The sequence below is a fragment of the Pongo pygmaeus genome, chromosome 10 (genome assembly GCF_028885625.2).
Source record: "Pongo pygmaeus isolate AG05252 chromosome 10, NHGRI_mPonPyg2-v2.0_pri, whole genome shotgun sequence".
NCBI classification, from domain to species: Eukaryota; Metazoa; Chordata; class Mammalia; order Primates; family Hominidae; genus Pongo; species Pongo pygmaeus.
Window position 1 is genome coordinate 12,577,159 of NC_072383.2, and position 15,650 is coordinate 12,592,808.

The 15,650-nt window shown below is 37.5% G+C and overlaps 1 protein-coding gene across 1 annotated transcript in view; it reads right to left on the reverse strand.

Moving 5' to 3' along the window:
* The window catches only part of LRP6 (LDL receptor related protein 6), a 152,104-nt gene that overhangs the window by 58,629 nt on the left and 77,825 nt on the right, over window positions 1–15,650 (reverse strand). The window contains exons 4-7 of the mRNA XM_054443733.2: window positions 11,947–12,143; window positions 9,015–9,146; window positions 6,069–6,465; window positions 4,833–5,004 (exon numbers count right to left, since the gene is read on the reverse strand). Coding sequence (XP_054299708.1) covers window positions 4,833–5,004; window positions 6,069–6,465; window positions 9,015–9,146; window positions 11,947–12,143 — 898 coding nt within the window. The remainder of the gene's footprint in view (window positions 1–4,832; window positions 5,005–6,068; window positions 6,466–9,014; window positions 9,147–11,946; window positions 12,144–15,650) is intronic.

Here is a 15,650-nt window from a genome sequence, read left to right on the forward strand (position 1 = left end):
AAGAAAAAAAAAAAGGCCGGGCACAATGGCTCATGCCTCTAATCCCAGCACTTTGGGAAGCTGAGGCACACGGCTCACCAGGTCAGGAGATCGAGACCAACCTGACTAACACAGTGAAACCCCGTCTCTACTAAAAATACAAAAAATTAGCCAAGCATGGTAGCAGACACCTGTAGTCCCAGCTACTCAGGAGGCTGAGGCAGGAAAATTGCGTGAACCCAGGAGGCGGAGCTTGCATGCAGTGAGCCGAGATCGCGCCACTGCACTCCAGCCTGGGCGACAGAGCGAGACTCCATCTCAAATAAAAAATAAAATAAAATAAAATAAAATAAATAAGAAAAGAAAAAGAAAAAAGAAACTGAGAAAAATTTAGCTATGACAATACTATTGTTTTCAATAAAACCAATGATTAGAGACATACTGATTTTGTCAATCAGTTAAATGGGTATATAACAAGAAAAGCAACCTCAAGAAAATATAAGCTAATAGTACATTCTTAATTTTACACCATGGCAAAAATGCTTTAAACCTATAAATTATCAACGATATATCTTGGCTATTAGTAAGAAGTACTACAGGCCCTCAGTGCAACAAACGTTTTCAGCAGTAAAACCTGATCCTAAAAAAAAAGGAATGCTGTTAAGAAACAAGGTTGTTCTGCCTACTGCAGGGTCATACAAAATAGAAATAAAGGCTTTTGATCTTTCCTCTATCAAAAACATTGAAATTATTCTTTCTGCTAATGCTTCAGTGCTTATTATGGGAAGGCCCCACAACAATATAGTAAAAATCAGGAGCGGGGGGTGGTGGCAGAAGTACTGTGCAGACAAGTAAACTAGGTTTGTCCACAAAAGACAATGAAGTCATTTCAGCATAATGAAGAAGAGACATAAACAAGTACTAGCAGGCACCTTTTAAATAACACCTACAGATAGGTGGCCACTATCACCTGACAAGTGGGGAAAACAGACATACCCTCACATATATGTTATTCTATTAAAGCAGGAGCCAAATACCACAACCATCTTTTAAAAAATGTGACATCATTAGCAATGCACTACGTTCAATCCCTCCTTCCAGAAGCTTATTATAAACCTGAGGTTAAATCTATTCATTCTTTCTACAACTCTGTACAATATAAAAACACATCTAATACCCAGAATTCCCCATTCCTTCTCCCTGGTTTCCCTAATGTAGCCAGCATCTGGTCACATCACCACTTACAAAAGAGGAAGTGAGAAGCTGATCTAAAGAATTTCCACTAAGCGAGCAGGTAGCATAAATGAATGAACACAATGAGACTTTCCCATGTGATCCACTCAAGGCATATAGGTTTACTATGTCTTACCTTGCTACATAATAATTTACCAAATAATTATCTTTTCTTTCCAAATGTACTATAAACACATATACAACAGTGTAATCCCAAACAAACTTTTTTTTTTTTTTTAAAACAGAGTCTTGTTCTTGTCCCCCAGGCTGGAATGCAATGGCATGATCTCGGCTCACTGCAACTTCTGCCTGCAGGGTTCAAGCGATTCTCCTGCCTCAGCCTCCCAAGTAGCTGGTAGCTGGGATTACGGGTGCCCGCCACCACGACCAGCTAATTTTTGTATTTTTATTAGAGACAGGGTTTCACCATGTTGGCCAGGCTGGTCTCCAACTCCTGACCTCATGATCCACCCGCCTCAGCCTCCCAAAGTACTGGGATTACAGGTGTGAGCCACCACGCCTGGCCAACCAGACAGACTCTTAAGTCTTTCAGAAGAGAACAGGGTTATCACAACCATAATCTGATACTCTCTTATAGTCCCAGCGAAAAGCAGCTTTCATTCTTGGGCATGACAAAAGCTAGGGAGCTTTCTAAGAAAAATGGGACTAGAAGGGAGAATGTCACCCAGACTAGGGTTAGATCAGTATCTGGAATCAGCTGCCACTAACAAAAGGCTAGCAAATACACTTCTTGGAAAAAGAGGGATTTTTTAAATTACATCTTTCTAGAAGTTTTCAAGTTCAGAGTATTATCAAATCAAGGGAGATGAAAAGCTGGTAGTAGCAGTTGCTCCTAGAATCACTACTAGTCTCAGGATGGAAAACCCCAGATTTTCTACCCTAGTTATGCAAGACTAATTCAGACAAAGAGCTGCACTCTTTCTTTAGTTTGCCAAGTATCAGATTTTACATCAATATAAGAAGAGAATAAATAACTATATGCTCTATTTCATAGACATGCCTATGTAAATAAAATGATAAAGGCTCTGATGTCCTAATAGTGAAAACTCATCAGAATCTCCAGGGGAAATTATAAAGGGAGGTCTTCATGTATACAGAAGTAAATTTACCACAAACATCAATCTATAAAAAGGGGACAAAAAACAAACAGCAGCTGTGTTCCAGCAAACCTAGAAGGAGAAAGACGGATCTAAAAATAAGATTTATGGGTGACAGAGCCTTTGCAGATTAAAAGAATGAATGAATGAAGGAACAAATGGACAAACGAATGAATGAATGAAAAAAATTAAAAACAGGTTTAAGGATGCTGGTACCATACAGGGAAGAAGTAAAGAAGGGGTGAGGGAGCCAACGACGCCACTGTATGTATGTGTGTGTATATATATATATATATATGTATATATATATATATATATATATGCATAGCTCAAGAAAACATAACAAGGAGGTCAGAAAAGGAATTCTAATTTTAAAATCTACTTCACTCACTGCAAACTAGGAAAATAAATCCTATTTAATAATGTTATATATTGTTATATAAAGTGTATTAATTTTTATTCTTAAAGACGGTCACTCGGAACCTCCATAAATTGTCTTTATCTGAATCCCTTCTGAACTATTTGTTATTCTGAATAAATTTCTGTATCTAAAGTATTATTATTTTTTAAAATTTTATTATTATACTTTAAGTTTTAGGGTACATGTGCACAATGTACAGGTTAGTTACATATGTATACATGTGCCATGCTGGTGTGCTGCACCCATTAACTTGTCATTTAGCATTAGGTATATCTCCTAATGCCATCCCTCCCCACCTCCACCCCACAACAGTCCCCAGAGTGTGATGTGTTCCCCTTCCTGTGTCCACGTGTTCTCATTGTTCAATTCCCACCTATGAGTGAGAACATGTGGTGTTTGGTTTTTTGTCCTTGCAATAGTTTACTGAGAATGATGATTTCCAATTTCAACCATGTCCCTACAAAGGACATGAACTTATCATTTCTTATGGCTGCATAGTATTCCATGGTGTATATGTGCCACATTTTCTTAATCCAGTCTATAGTATTATACCTAAAGTGAGGAAAATAAGACTTGAAATATTCCCAGTAAGAAACAAATGATTTTATTTTCAGGCTAATCAGTCAGTTATAGCAGGCTAAGATGGGCAAAACCAAATATGGAATTTAAAAAACCCTACGTGATAATAAATTCAGTGCATTCCCTTAGGTAAATTTTCTTGCTACAGATATTCTTCTAAAACTTATGGGCTTTAAACTGTTTTCCTAAGCATACTCATACCTATACACTCATGTATAGTTCATAATCCACAGCTGTCAACTAGATGGGATTAGGTAGGCAATCTATATTCAAGCAGACCAAAATGAAGCTAAAAGCCTGTCTGAAACATGAACTCATAACCTTTGTCTCATTAGCAATGCACTCCAACTGTTAAAAGATCCAAACATCAACTTGGATTTGAAAAGAGTGGGAGGCAGTGAAATACTAACAGGGAGAAAATTTATGGAGTCTATGCAAAATTTTCTATTAATGAAAACCAGCTGCAAGAACAACAGATGCCGTTTTCAGTATTTGAGCCTGGTGGAATACTAACGGGGTTTCTTCTATTCCAAGTTTCCATTTTGGAAGCAAGGCCTTTAAGTCATTATTCCCTCAGAGTCATGGGCACTCTACAGAATACCTTTCTAAAACAACTGTTCTAGAGTCTGAATTTTCTGTCCATTAGATGTGTACAGTGTCTCTCTGAAGAGCCATTTAAAGCCATCCTTGTATGAGAAGTTTCCCCCAAAGGAAAGTTGAGACCTAACTCTGTTCTATCTATGTGATCCATAAGACCTGTAGCAAAGTCTAATTCAAAGTTGTTAATTTTAGACTTAACACCAATATCAGGGATATATGCCACTAATAAAACATTGTGATAAAATATTAATCACTGATTATTTTCACCATAATCTATTTGATTGCCACAAACTTAATTCTACCACTTGGTAAATATTTTTTCCCAAGCTTTGGTTAATTAGTCCTGTTCCCACACAGCCCATAAATCAATTTTAAAATTGTTTGCATGTAACCATCATAATATTTAATATATTCTACCATCTGCACCAACACCAGTAACACCAATAAAAGATAGATAGATAGATAGATAGATAGATAGATAGATAGATAGATAGACAGACAGACAGACAGACAGACAGACACATATGGGCTTTGTTTTCCTAACTTAGGACAGCCAGTTCTTCCAGTATAAATCTTAGATAATTTTGGTTTGCAGAAATTGCCCCTAGGAAATTCAGGCAGTGGCTTTACCCAAAATGAGGAAAATCACTTACATAAGCTTTTAAGACTAGAAACTTATCAGCAGCCATTTCTCATACCAATACATCTCTCCATCCTAGGATTATGTGGAAGAGAATATATTATCCCTAGAATCATGAAGATTGAGTAAAATTTCTGTAAAAGGTACCTTTGGCACCCCAGACAACTGTTAAGAAGAAAGAATATCTGTACTCAAATTATTATACTGTCGACCCAAAACCCATTATAAAAGTGGCTTGAAAATGAAAAAGCAAAAAACAAACCTCAATCTTGTCTGTTTTGGCATCTCCCCAGTATATTTTGCCTTCATCATAATCCAAGGCTAAACCATTTGGCCAACCAAGAGAAGTGTTAACCAATACTACACGGTCAGAACCATCCAGAGCTGCTCGCTCAATTTTCGGAATTTCTCCCCAGTCAGTCCAATACATGTACCTATAGAAGTATACAAAAAATGAGCTAAAAATAGATAATAAAATGTAACTTTCAGATATTCTAAAGGTGAGATCCACCCCTCCTATTACACTGGTATCATCAGTTAATGCCAAGGAAGGGGAAAAAAAAAAAACCATATGAAGAGTGTGTTTAAGACATTTATCCCAGCAGTATATAAGATTATGGGAAATTTTCGGATCAAACAGCGTGTTCTAGAGCCAATCCTGAAAATGCCTCCCAATAATGAGATTACAGTTTTACTTCTTTTTTTTTTTTATTTTAATATTTTGTGTGCCCTTTTCCATGAATTTTCTCTCTCTTTTGCTTGATGGCTTGTCATCTCTGACACAAAAGGCTTATCCCAGCAGTATTAGTCAGATGGCAAACTGAATTCTCAAAATAACTATTTCTTCCTGCAGTGCTAAGTGATTCTTATGGCTCCTGGATGTTTACATGCCTCTAAGGCATTGGTACATACTGAGGTGTAATTTGTCACTACGCTTGTCCTCCGAATAAATCTCAAAGTAACAATAAAATTGTTGAGTATGTAAAAAGTTGTACTTCCCTGGACTATGATCAGGGTGGCATGGCAAAACAAAACAAACAACAACAACAAACTAGAAGTAAAGCTGCATGGGCTGACAAAGTTTTGGAAATCAAGTCATTCATGTATTTAGGGAAATTAAAGTAAGCTATATTCTTACTATAAAGTACTGAAAATGGAATTAAAGCTTCTAGGGGAAGAGAAAGAGTTCTGAAAACAATTTCTTTCCACATTTTTCATGGTAATGATGCAATCCGAGCAAAACCTGCAGACAACACCCAAAGTCAGCAAACATGGACTTAATTTAGAAAGAAAAAATATCTAAGACATCCAAGGCAAAAAACTAGCAATTTTTAAACTTGAGATTGTATTCTAATCACCATATCCTAAAAATAGACAGCCATTAAAGAGCTGTTTACTGGAAACCAATATATATGTCATGTTATCTTAGTCAATGTTTTTAGGAACCTGTGAAAAACAGAAACACCACACAGAATTTACTATCAGTAGAGCTTCTTACCCAACCATGGGATCTAACACAATAGCCCGGGGTTCCTCTAAGTCCTCTGAAATCAAGATCTTCCTCATGGTCCCATTGAGCCTTGTCACTTCTATTCGATCAGTGCCAGTGTCGGTCCAATAAAGATTTCGTGCAACCCAGTCCACAGCAATACCATCAGGATGGGCAATTTGAGCAGTGACCACAAACTGACTGCCAGATCCATCTATAAATGAACGGCGTATGGCCCTCACTTCATCATCAGTCCAGTAGATGTAGCCTTCCACAGGATCGTAATCTATGGCAATGGCATGACGGATGTCTTCTAACTGCAGAACAATGTCTGTAAAATCTGGTGTATCCAAAGAAATGCGTCTCAAGTCTGTCCTTCGAGCTAAAAGCAATAATTCTGTGGCACCTAGAACAACAAAGTGAAATGAACAATAGTTTGAAACCCAGAGGTAAAATTTACCTGCTCTAGATAAAGAATCAAGAACTGAAAAATAAATATAAAATAAATATAAAATATACATAAATTAACACAAAAGGATGTGAGCTCTCTTTAGAGTGGAAATGGAAAGTAATACAGTGAAATAGGAAGAGTCTACTCTGAGGTCAAGTTGTTTAATGGCTAACTCTCCAAATTAAGTTGTGATACACTCTATGGTTTCATTGGAATTAATCCAGCTATTTAAAAGTACAATGAATAATGACTATGTAATGACTAAGAAGCTAAGGAGCTGAGTATTAAAGGAGAAGGAGATGTAGGATATAGATCCTTTGTTCAAGAAGCATTTTTTTAAAAACAGATAAAGAAATTTAGGACAAGAATCTCTGTGGTTGATAGGAATGTTCTAAAATTGGATTGTGGTGATAACTGCGTAACTCTGTAAATTTACTAAAAAGTCACTGAATTGTACAATTTAAAAAATGGATGGATTTTATATGGTATATAAGTTACATCTCAGTAACACTGTCTTAACAAAGAGAAATACAGGGCAATACCTCACAGAATTGAGGACAAAGCAAGCTATGGAGAAGCAAACAGCTGCAATGGAGGGAAGGAACCAGATAAACATAACACAGTGGTTAAGAGTTGTGGATCCAACATAATTTGATTCAAGAAGCTACACAAACTTTGGGAAATTATCTAATCTCGCTAAGCCTAGTTTCCCCATCTATACCTTATAAGGTTGCTATAAGGATTAAAGGAGATAAATCTAAAACTCAGGAAGGTACTGAACATTTAAGTACTCAAGAAATATTAACTAATACTTACCAATAGTATTAAAAAATAAAGATTTTCAGATTTTTATTTCACTGAATTTTAAATTAGGTTTATTTATGAACTGTTTAAAGCCCAAGCCCCAAATATTTAACCACATAACCAAGAATGAAGATACTGAGCTCAATCTTTTTTTCATTTTAAATGTTCAAGTAAACCACCAGCAAAAAATCATCTAACTATAAGAAGCTAATAAAAGACAGTAAGCAAACTGACCACTCAAAGAATAAGAAAAGATTCCCAGCTAAATAAATGAGTCCAAAACAAAATACTGGCATATAAACTTCAAGAATCAATCTGCAATTACAAGTCAAAAAACTGAGAAGAGGAGTGAAGCCTCTCAATATCAGCTCTTTCACTCTAGAGCTAATTATAAATGAATTCCAACTTGAAGAAAATACAGCCCAAATGCCACTGCAGGAACCAAGTAGGAATAACTTTGTACAATTCACTGCCCCGGCTAACAACCAAAAGGAGCCAGCCTAGAACTTCACAAAGAAGGCACAGAGCTGTTAATTTGAGCAAGGTGATCAAAACAGAACAGTTAACTTAAGGCTACTACATGCCAAATGCACATATGAAATTCAAAACTGGTTAAATATGTACACTTGCACTGCTGTGAGGGAGCGGATAGACCATTATTGCTAAAATAAATCTTGTTTTAAAGTCAGGCTACATTTTTAAAGAAAAAAGCAACATTACAAAAACCTTTTGTTTTAAATTGAAACCAAATTGTTGTCTGCCATGGAAACCATTTGACAAGAGTCAGCCAGCTTCACCTTTTACTATGAGGATAATTTATCAATGCCAAGTCATAACAAACATCCTGTACACAGACTCAATTCCATCTCTCTGACTCCCTGGCCCCCTTGCCAGGGACTCTAACACACTCCAAAACACAGGCTTCTGCTTTTCAGAGTTAGATAAAGAAGCCACAGCTAAATACAACAATTTTCTTACCAGGTCTTGCTGGTTGCTAGAGAACCAGATGGTGATCCATAGGGGTGAGAATAAAGAATAACATTCTCATTAAGAAGAAAAACAGAAGAACTGGTGTTCTTCCAAACTGGAAGTCCCTTAAAATGTCCTAAATCAGTATACTTTCTCCAACATGCCCTCTCTCTCTAGGGAATTAAGAGTAAGGAGAAGAGGCAAAGTGTGTTTCTTAAGTATAAAAAGAACTTGTTTTAAATATGGATTTTTTTTCCTAGCTCTGAAAGCATCTCTCTGTTGTTAAAAAGCAATTTAAAATATCCTTAAATAATTTGTTATAAAATATATCTCATGATATTCTTTGTAGCTAAAAGTTTAATAAACATACTTTCTTTCACAGAGGTTCTTTATTCACAAATGCTACCTGTTAAAAATATATTCTTTATGAGAATACTCATTTCCATAGTTATCAACTGTGATGTCAATGACTATGAGATTTGACAGAAAAGATAAAACATGTAACTTTTTTCAAAAATATGTTATTTAAAACACTAAAATAATTTATAAAATAGCATTCAAGTGATGCCATAGAACAAAACACTCCTATTCTATAACCATGTGTGAAGACTGTGAAATTAAGTGACTGGTCTCCCAAAGCAGTATAACCTAGAGAGCTGATTACAGAGCAAACAAATCATGAAGAATTCCAATAGTTATAAAATTTTTCATTTTGGATAATATCTTCTTACCATCTTTGCAGGTTTTTCCATTCTCCAGGAGTTTGACCCCAGTGGGGCAAGCACACTGATAAAAAGGCTTGACTGGAGACATCAAACACAAATGGGAACAACCCCCATTGTCAATTCCACATGGATTTGTGGCTGTCAAATATAAATCACATTGATTAATACCAATGATTACTAAGTACACAAAGGTTAACAACCATAACATGAACAACTGTGATAAGCCAAAATTATTACCAAATGTCATGCAGGTGCTTGACTATCAAACCATCTGCAAAGACGGGAATTAATCGGTGTGAATTTACATAGTATTTTGTATCCAAAGAGGAATACACAAGAAGTAAAGCAAGAGGTCCCTGCCCTAAAAGAGGTTACAATTTAGTCAAGTTAAACAAAATTAACAAAAAGTAAAACTAAAAAAAAAAAAAAACCCAATAAAACTAAGTGCTATTTTGCACATTATAGACAATAAGTATAGAGTCAAATGGGAAAAAAACCACTGAGGTTTAAAGAATTGAAGAAGAGCTTTGTGGAGTATATAGCACAGGAGCCTTCAAGGATAGGAAGGATAGATAACAGGACATTTCAAGTATGGTAAAGTTATCTGAATAAAACTTTGGGGGCTATAAACTGGGTAAGATAATAAGGTGAACAGTGTAACTGGAGGTTAACATTTCTATTGATTAATAGGAACTAAAGCTGAATGAATACAAAGAATGGGAATAGATTAAAGTGAAGGACACTGAAAGCCAAGAAAAGTAATTATGTTGAAAAGTCATGCCTTGGGAAGATTAACATAGAAGGGATAAGCAGAAAAAAGGGGAAAATGAAAATCAGAGAAAACTAATTAGCAAACTTTGGAAATTATGGAAAGGAATATGTCTAAACAATACTCATAGAAAAAAATCAACATAAGATGGAGACCAATGGAACATGAAAGATAAAAGTAACCAACATGAAAGATAACTGCAAATTCTCAAATTAGTAAAACATAAAGGACTAACAATGCCATTTAAAAAGAAAAACAGGAGGCCACGCACGGTGGCTCGTGACTATAATCCCAGCACTTTGGGAGGCCAAGGCACGTGGATCACTTGAGCCCAGGAGTTTGAGACCAGCCTGGGTCACCAACATGGTGAGACCCTACCTCTATAAAAAATACTAAAATTAGCCAGGTGTGGTGGCATATGCCTGTAGTCCCAGCTACTCGGGAGGCTGAGGTGGGAAGATCACTTGAGCCTGGAAGTTCAAGGCTGCAGGGAGCCGTGATCACATAAACGCACAACAGAGCAAGACACCATCTCAAAAAACAAACAAAAAACAGGGAAAATTCTCTTTTGAGGGCTATGAAGAATAAAAAAATTAATACAAGTGACTGAACGTTTTCTTTTGTACAGAAGAGTAACACATACACTTAAAAACATTTTTATGGGCCCATGATCATCAGATTCCAACATAACACTTTCAATATTTGATTATCTCCCCCTAAATGGAGAGAGCTAATATAAAGCAACACATGTTGCAAAATCTCTTCATTTTTGGCTATGTAATAAAACCTGAAATACAGTCAGACAGATGCCAGACATTTATTTACACAAAAGTGCCAAACCCTTAACATTCTCATATTCCTTTTAAACCTAATTCCAGTCCTCTCTTACAAGTTCTCAGCAGTCATAGCCCGAGTCATTGTAAAGGCTGACCAAACACAGAACCAAAACTAAGGAAAACGAGGTGGGAGGGGTACACAGAAAAGTTTAAGTAGGTATTTTATTTAGCAAGCTGAGGTACTTAAATTCAAATACATTCTAGATTAACGGAGTTTCCCTTTAAAAAGAAGAGGGGGTTTTTTTGGTATGTGTGTGTGTGTGTGTTTTTTTTTTTTGAGACATAATTTCGTTCTTGTTGCCCAGGCTGAAGTGCAATGGCGCGATCTTGGCTCACTGCAACCTCCGCCTCCCGGGTTCAAGCGATTCTCCAGCCTCAGCCTCCCAAGTAGCTGGGATTATAAGCTGCGCCACCATGCCCGGCTAATATTTTTGTTATTTTAGTAGAGACGGGGTTTCACCATGTTGGCCAGGCTGGTCTCAAACTCCTGATCTCAAGTGAGCCACCTGCCTCGGCCTCCCAAAGTGTGGGATTACAGGCATGAGCCACCGCACCTGGCCCAAGAGTTTGTTTTTTAAACACACTCACATCAACACATTCAACTACATATTGAAAGAAATAATATGAACAAAAAAATTCATTTGTGTATAAGCCTAGCATATAAGCTATCTCAATTTTTAAATTCTCTCTCTCTTCTCCACCTCTAAAACTGCTGACCCAAAAAGGCTGAGATGGTCTGTAGTGACAAGCTACAAATGGTCTAGGCTATTGCCTAACCTGAATTATACTTTTACATTTTCCCCTTTTTTTGAGCAAAGTCTCACTCTGTTGCCCAGGCTGGAGTGCAGTGGCACAATCTCGGCTCACTGCAATCTCCACCTCCTGGGTTCAAGTGACACTCCTGCCTCAGCCTCCCAAGTGGCTGGGACTACAGGTGCACACTACCACACCCCATTAATTTTTGTATTTTTTAGTAGAGACAGGCTTTCACCATGTTGGCCAGGCTGGTCTCAAACTCCTGACCTCATGTGATCTGCCTGCTTCGGTCTCCCAAAGTGCTGGGATTTTAACTCTTTTTTTTTTTTTTGAGACGGAGTCTTGCTCTGTCTCCCAGGCTGGAGTGCAATGGCGCAATCTCAGCTCACTGCATCCTCAGCCTCCCAAGTTCAAGTGATTCTCTTGCCTCAGCCTCCCAAGTAGGATTTTAACTCTTTTTTATTCCCGCCAACTATCTTTGGATATGCCCTCCCTCCTCCTGATCCTCACTAAAGCCAGACATTAGAGTGCTACAAAGCTGTTCCCACTTGCAATTTAAAAATCAAGGATCACTTACCATTTGGCTGCCTCTGTTGGCTGAAGGCATGTATATCCATGGGAGAGAAGATGTTAGAATGGATTTCACGCAGACCCTCACCAGTATACTTGTTGCAAGCCAAAATGGAGTGTGTGCTCCAGTCAGTCCAGTATAATATGTCCTCAAATAACGTCAAGGCAAAAGGATGTGGAAGGGAACCTTTAACCACTGCCTGCCTATTAACACAAAGAGAAAAATTTAAATTTATTTCTAAATTTTCTTCTTCTATCATAACGTCACCTCTCCCATTAAAATGATCTTAGTTCACATTAACACATATAAATCTTGAGTAATACATACCATTAGGTCAAATACACCTATAAAAAATAATTTACATAATGAATTCATGTATATTTTTAAGGTGTCCAAAAGCCCCAAACAAGCATTTGGGAATAGTCTCTAACTTGGCAGCAGCCTCAAATTCAGTACAAGATACCCGGCAGAGAGAGGGCACTGCTTTTTCATTGTCTGCACTGCCGTCAAATCCTACTCTTCAACTACCATCTCTGGACTCACAGCTTCCATCCTTTCACGTAATTCATGTCATCAGACAGAGAAAGATAAGCAATGAAAAAATCACAGGGGTTACAGTTGGCGCTGAAGTAGATTTATATCAGCAATAGGTTTTTTCCTTCTTGATGTGGAAGAACAAAGAACCTGAGCCTGTTTTGTCCATCACTTCTTATGGTTTTGATAACTGAGAATGAAACATAAACATGAGGCCAAAATGGCATGCAGGTAGCACTGTCCCTGCAAACCCCAGTCTAGCTCCAGCAAATGATCATCTTAGCTGGCTTTTCACTATATTCAGGCCAAAAACAAGTCCTGTTCGTGGTAGAATATGTTCATGAGACAAAGCAGATCCAAAATTTTCACAAGCAATACATACTTTTTAAAAGGAAAAGTAGACAGCCTAGTTAGTACTTAAGGCACAGAACTTTGTAGAGTATCAGAGAGAGTTATAGAATAAGCAAATGCTGAGGGCCGGGCGCGTTGGCTCACGCCTGTAATCCCAGCACTTTGGGAGGCCGAGGCAGGTGGATCACAAGGTCAGGAGTTCAAGACCAGCCTGGCCAAGATGGTGAAACCCCGTCTCTACTAAAAATACAAAAAAATTAGCCGGGCATGGTGGTGGGTGCCTGTAATCCCAGACACTTGGGAGGCTGAGGCAGAGAACTGCTTGAATCCGGGAGGCGGAGATTGCAGTGAGCCGAGATCATGCTACTGCACTCCAGCCTGGGCGAGAGAGCGAGACTCGTCTCAAAAAAAAAGAATAAGCAAATGCTCTGGAATAATGAACAAATCACGTTTTGAGTCAAAATAATATTCAAGAAAATACATGTTTTGATATTTTCATAAATCCAAGTTTCCCAATAGCCCACCCAGGAGGCAGAGATGGGCAGAGAGGGAGGAAGGGAAAGAAAAACGAAGGGAAAACATAAGCTACTGAAGAGAAATTAAAGGTATCATATATCTTAAGGAAGATGATTCAATTTTCAGGTCCTTGAGGTTAACTGACAATTTCTACTATCCAACAGACTACCAGCATACTAAATTAAAAGCAATTAAGATCATTTTTATGTGTAAGCAGGATTACCATCTGTGATTGCACATGGAATGATCTTAGTCTAAAGCATTATAAATTCAGACAAAATACCTGCACTGCCAACCCATATCACCAGTTTTCTCATTTTCCTTAATCCTCTCTTTCCTAAGTGAAAAGCTTACTATTCCTTCTCATTTCCCAAAGATAACTGTCACAATACCTTCTCCTGAAGTGCTTTCTTCCACTTTTTAAACGGACAGTTTTATTAAATTTACTAAAGAGACTATATGATTTACAGGGTGATGGCACAGTTTATGTTCAATTTTAAACAGGCCTGTATATTTCACACTAAAGTCTTCCAAAATTCATGGTGGAAACAGAGAGAACTGAGAAAGCTACCAAAAAAGACAAGTAACACAAACGAAAAATAAAGAGTAGTTAAAACTAAGTTACTTGGCATTTTACCATCTTAAAGAACTGCTTTGAAAAACTCGAGGAAAAAAAGCCTTCAAAAAGTTTTGTATATCATTAAGTGAAAAGTTGAAATTCACTCTACTGAACTAAACATAGGAAAATAAACATATGGAAAAGGCAAAATCCCTAAAAGCTATATTCATTTTACATATTAATTGAATGCATAAACTTAGAACTCAGAGGTAAGCTTAAATCCCCCCTTGACACTTATTACTGACCCCATTTCTGCAAGTTTTATTTCTTCATCTGTCAATGGAAGGTAATAATCTATCCTCACTGAGTTACTGTGAAGATTAAATAACATATGCAAAAGCCATTCAGCACTATGCTTGCTACTTAACACTTTCATTAATGATTCCTCAATTTTAAGACACATATATTCAATATTTTAACATTTCTGATATAAGGGTAACATTTACAATGTGAACATTTCATGTGGTAGTTTTTAAAATCAGTAAGTTTTTAAAATCAATGGCTTCTTAGAATCAGTAAATACTATACCAATATTAATTTTTTTTTTTTTGAGACAAAGTCTTGTTCTTATCACCCAGGATGGAGTGCAGTGGTGTGATCCTGGCTCACTGCAACCTCCACCTCCAGGGTTCAAGCGATTCTCCTGCCTCAGCCTCCCAAGTAGCTGGGATTACAGGCATGCACCACCATGCCTGGCTAATTTTGTATTTTTAGTAGAGATGGGGTTTCACCATGTTGACCAGGCTGGTCTCAAACTCCTGACCTCAGGTGATCTGCCCACCTTGGCCTCCTAAAATGCTGGGATTGCGTGAGCCACCAAGCCTGGCCCTAACATTAAATTTAAATGTCACTTTCTTTTCACAGCCATTCTTAATTTCCTCCCGCCACAAGCCAAGTTAGTTTTCTTTCTCTATGTTCTCATAACAGTTAGTGAACTGTTTTATAACTGTTTACCTATCCAACAACTCTATAACAGATAACCTTTTTGAGAGTAGAACTCTAGCTTATTTATAAACCAAGGATCCCACACAATGGTAAGGTGCACAAACTAGGCAGACTTACTAAACACTCTGGGGATGCTTGATAAAATTAAATGTTTTTAAGAAAATATGTAATTAAGAGAGCTGAACAAAAGGCAGAACTAAGAACACCATCATGCAAGGGTGATATAATGATTTGTCCAGTCAACTATGACTTGTTCCTGAAAGTAGGAATAACCACACAGAGTATTCCCCTTTCTTCTCTCTGGCTGAGATTACCAAGTAAGCCTACCTCCTGATCCTCATCTGGAAACACAAGTTACTTCAAGGAGGAGTTGATCATGGCTGCTAAGAACCAAGGTGGCAGGTAAGATCCAAGCCCAGTTCCTCAATAGTAGGTCACAACAATAACAGAAACTAAAAAATGGATCACCACACTGGAGACCACAGAAAAGAAACCGAGACTCCCCCCAACCTCACTGAAGTTTTCATATAGTGCTTGCAATCTCTGAGCATCATCTCCTGCCTATGTCTGTCACATTCTGCAACTTACTGATAAAGCTCACCACTGTCAATACCTCCCAGGCACCTCTTGCTAGCTCTTTGAGATTCTTTGAACTTTGCAAGGTGGTTCTTTTGAACTCTGCACCAACTGGACTTATCCTTTATAAAACACCTGCATGCCCTCATTTAGTTTTTGTTTCTGGACC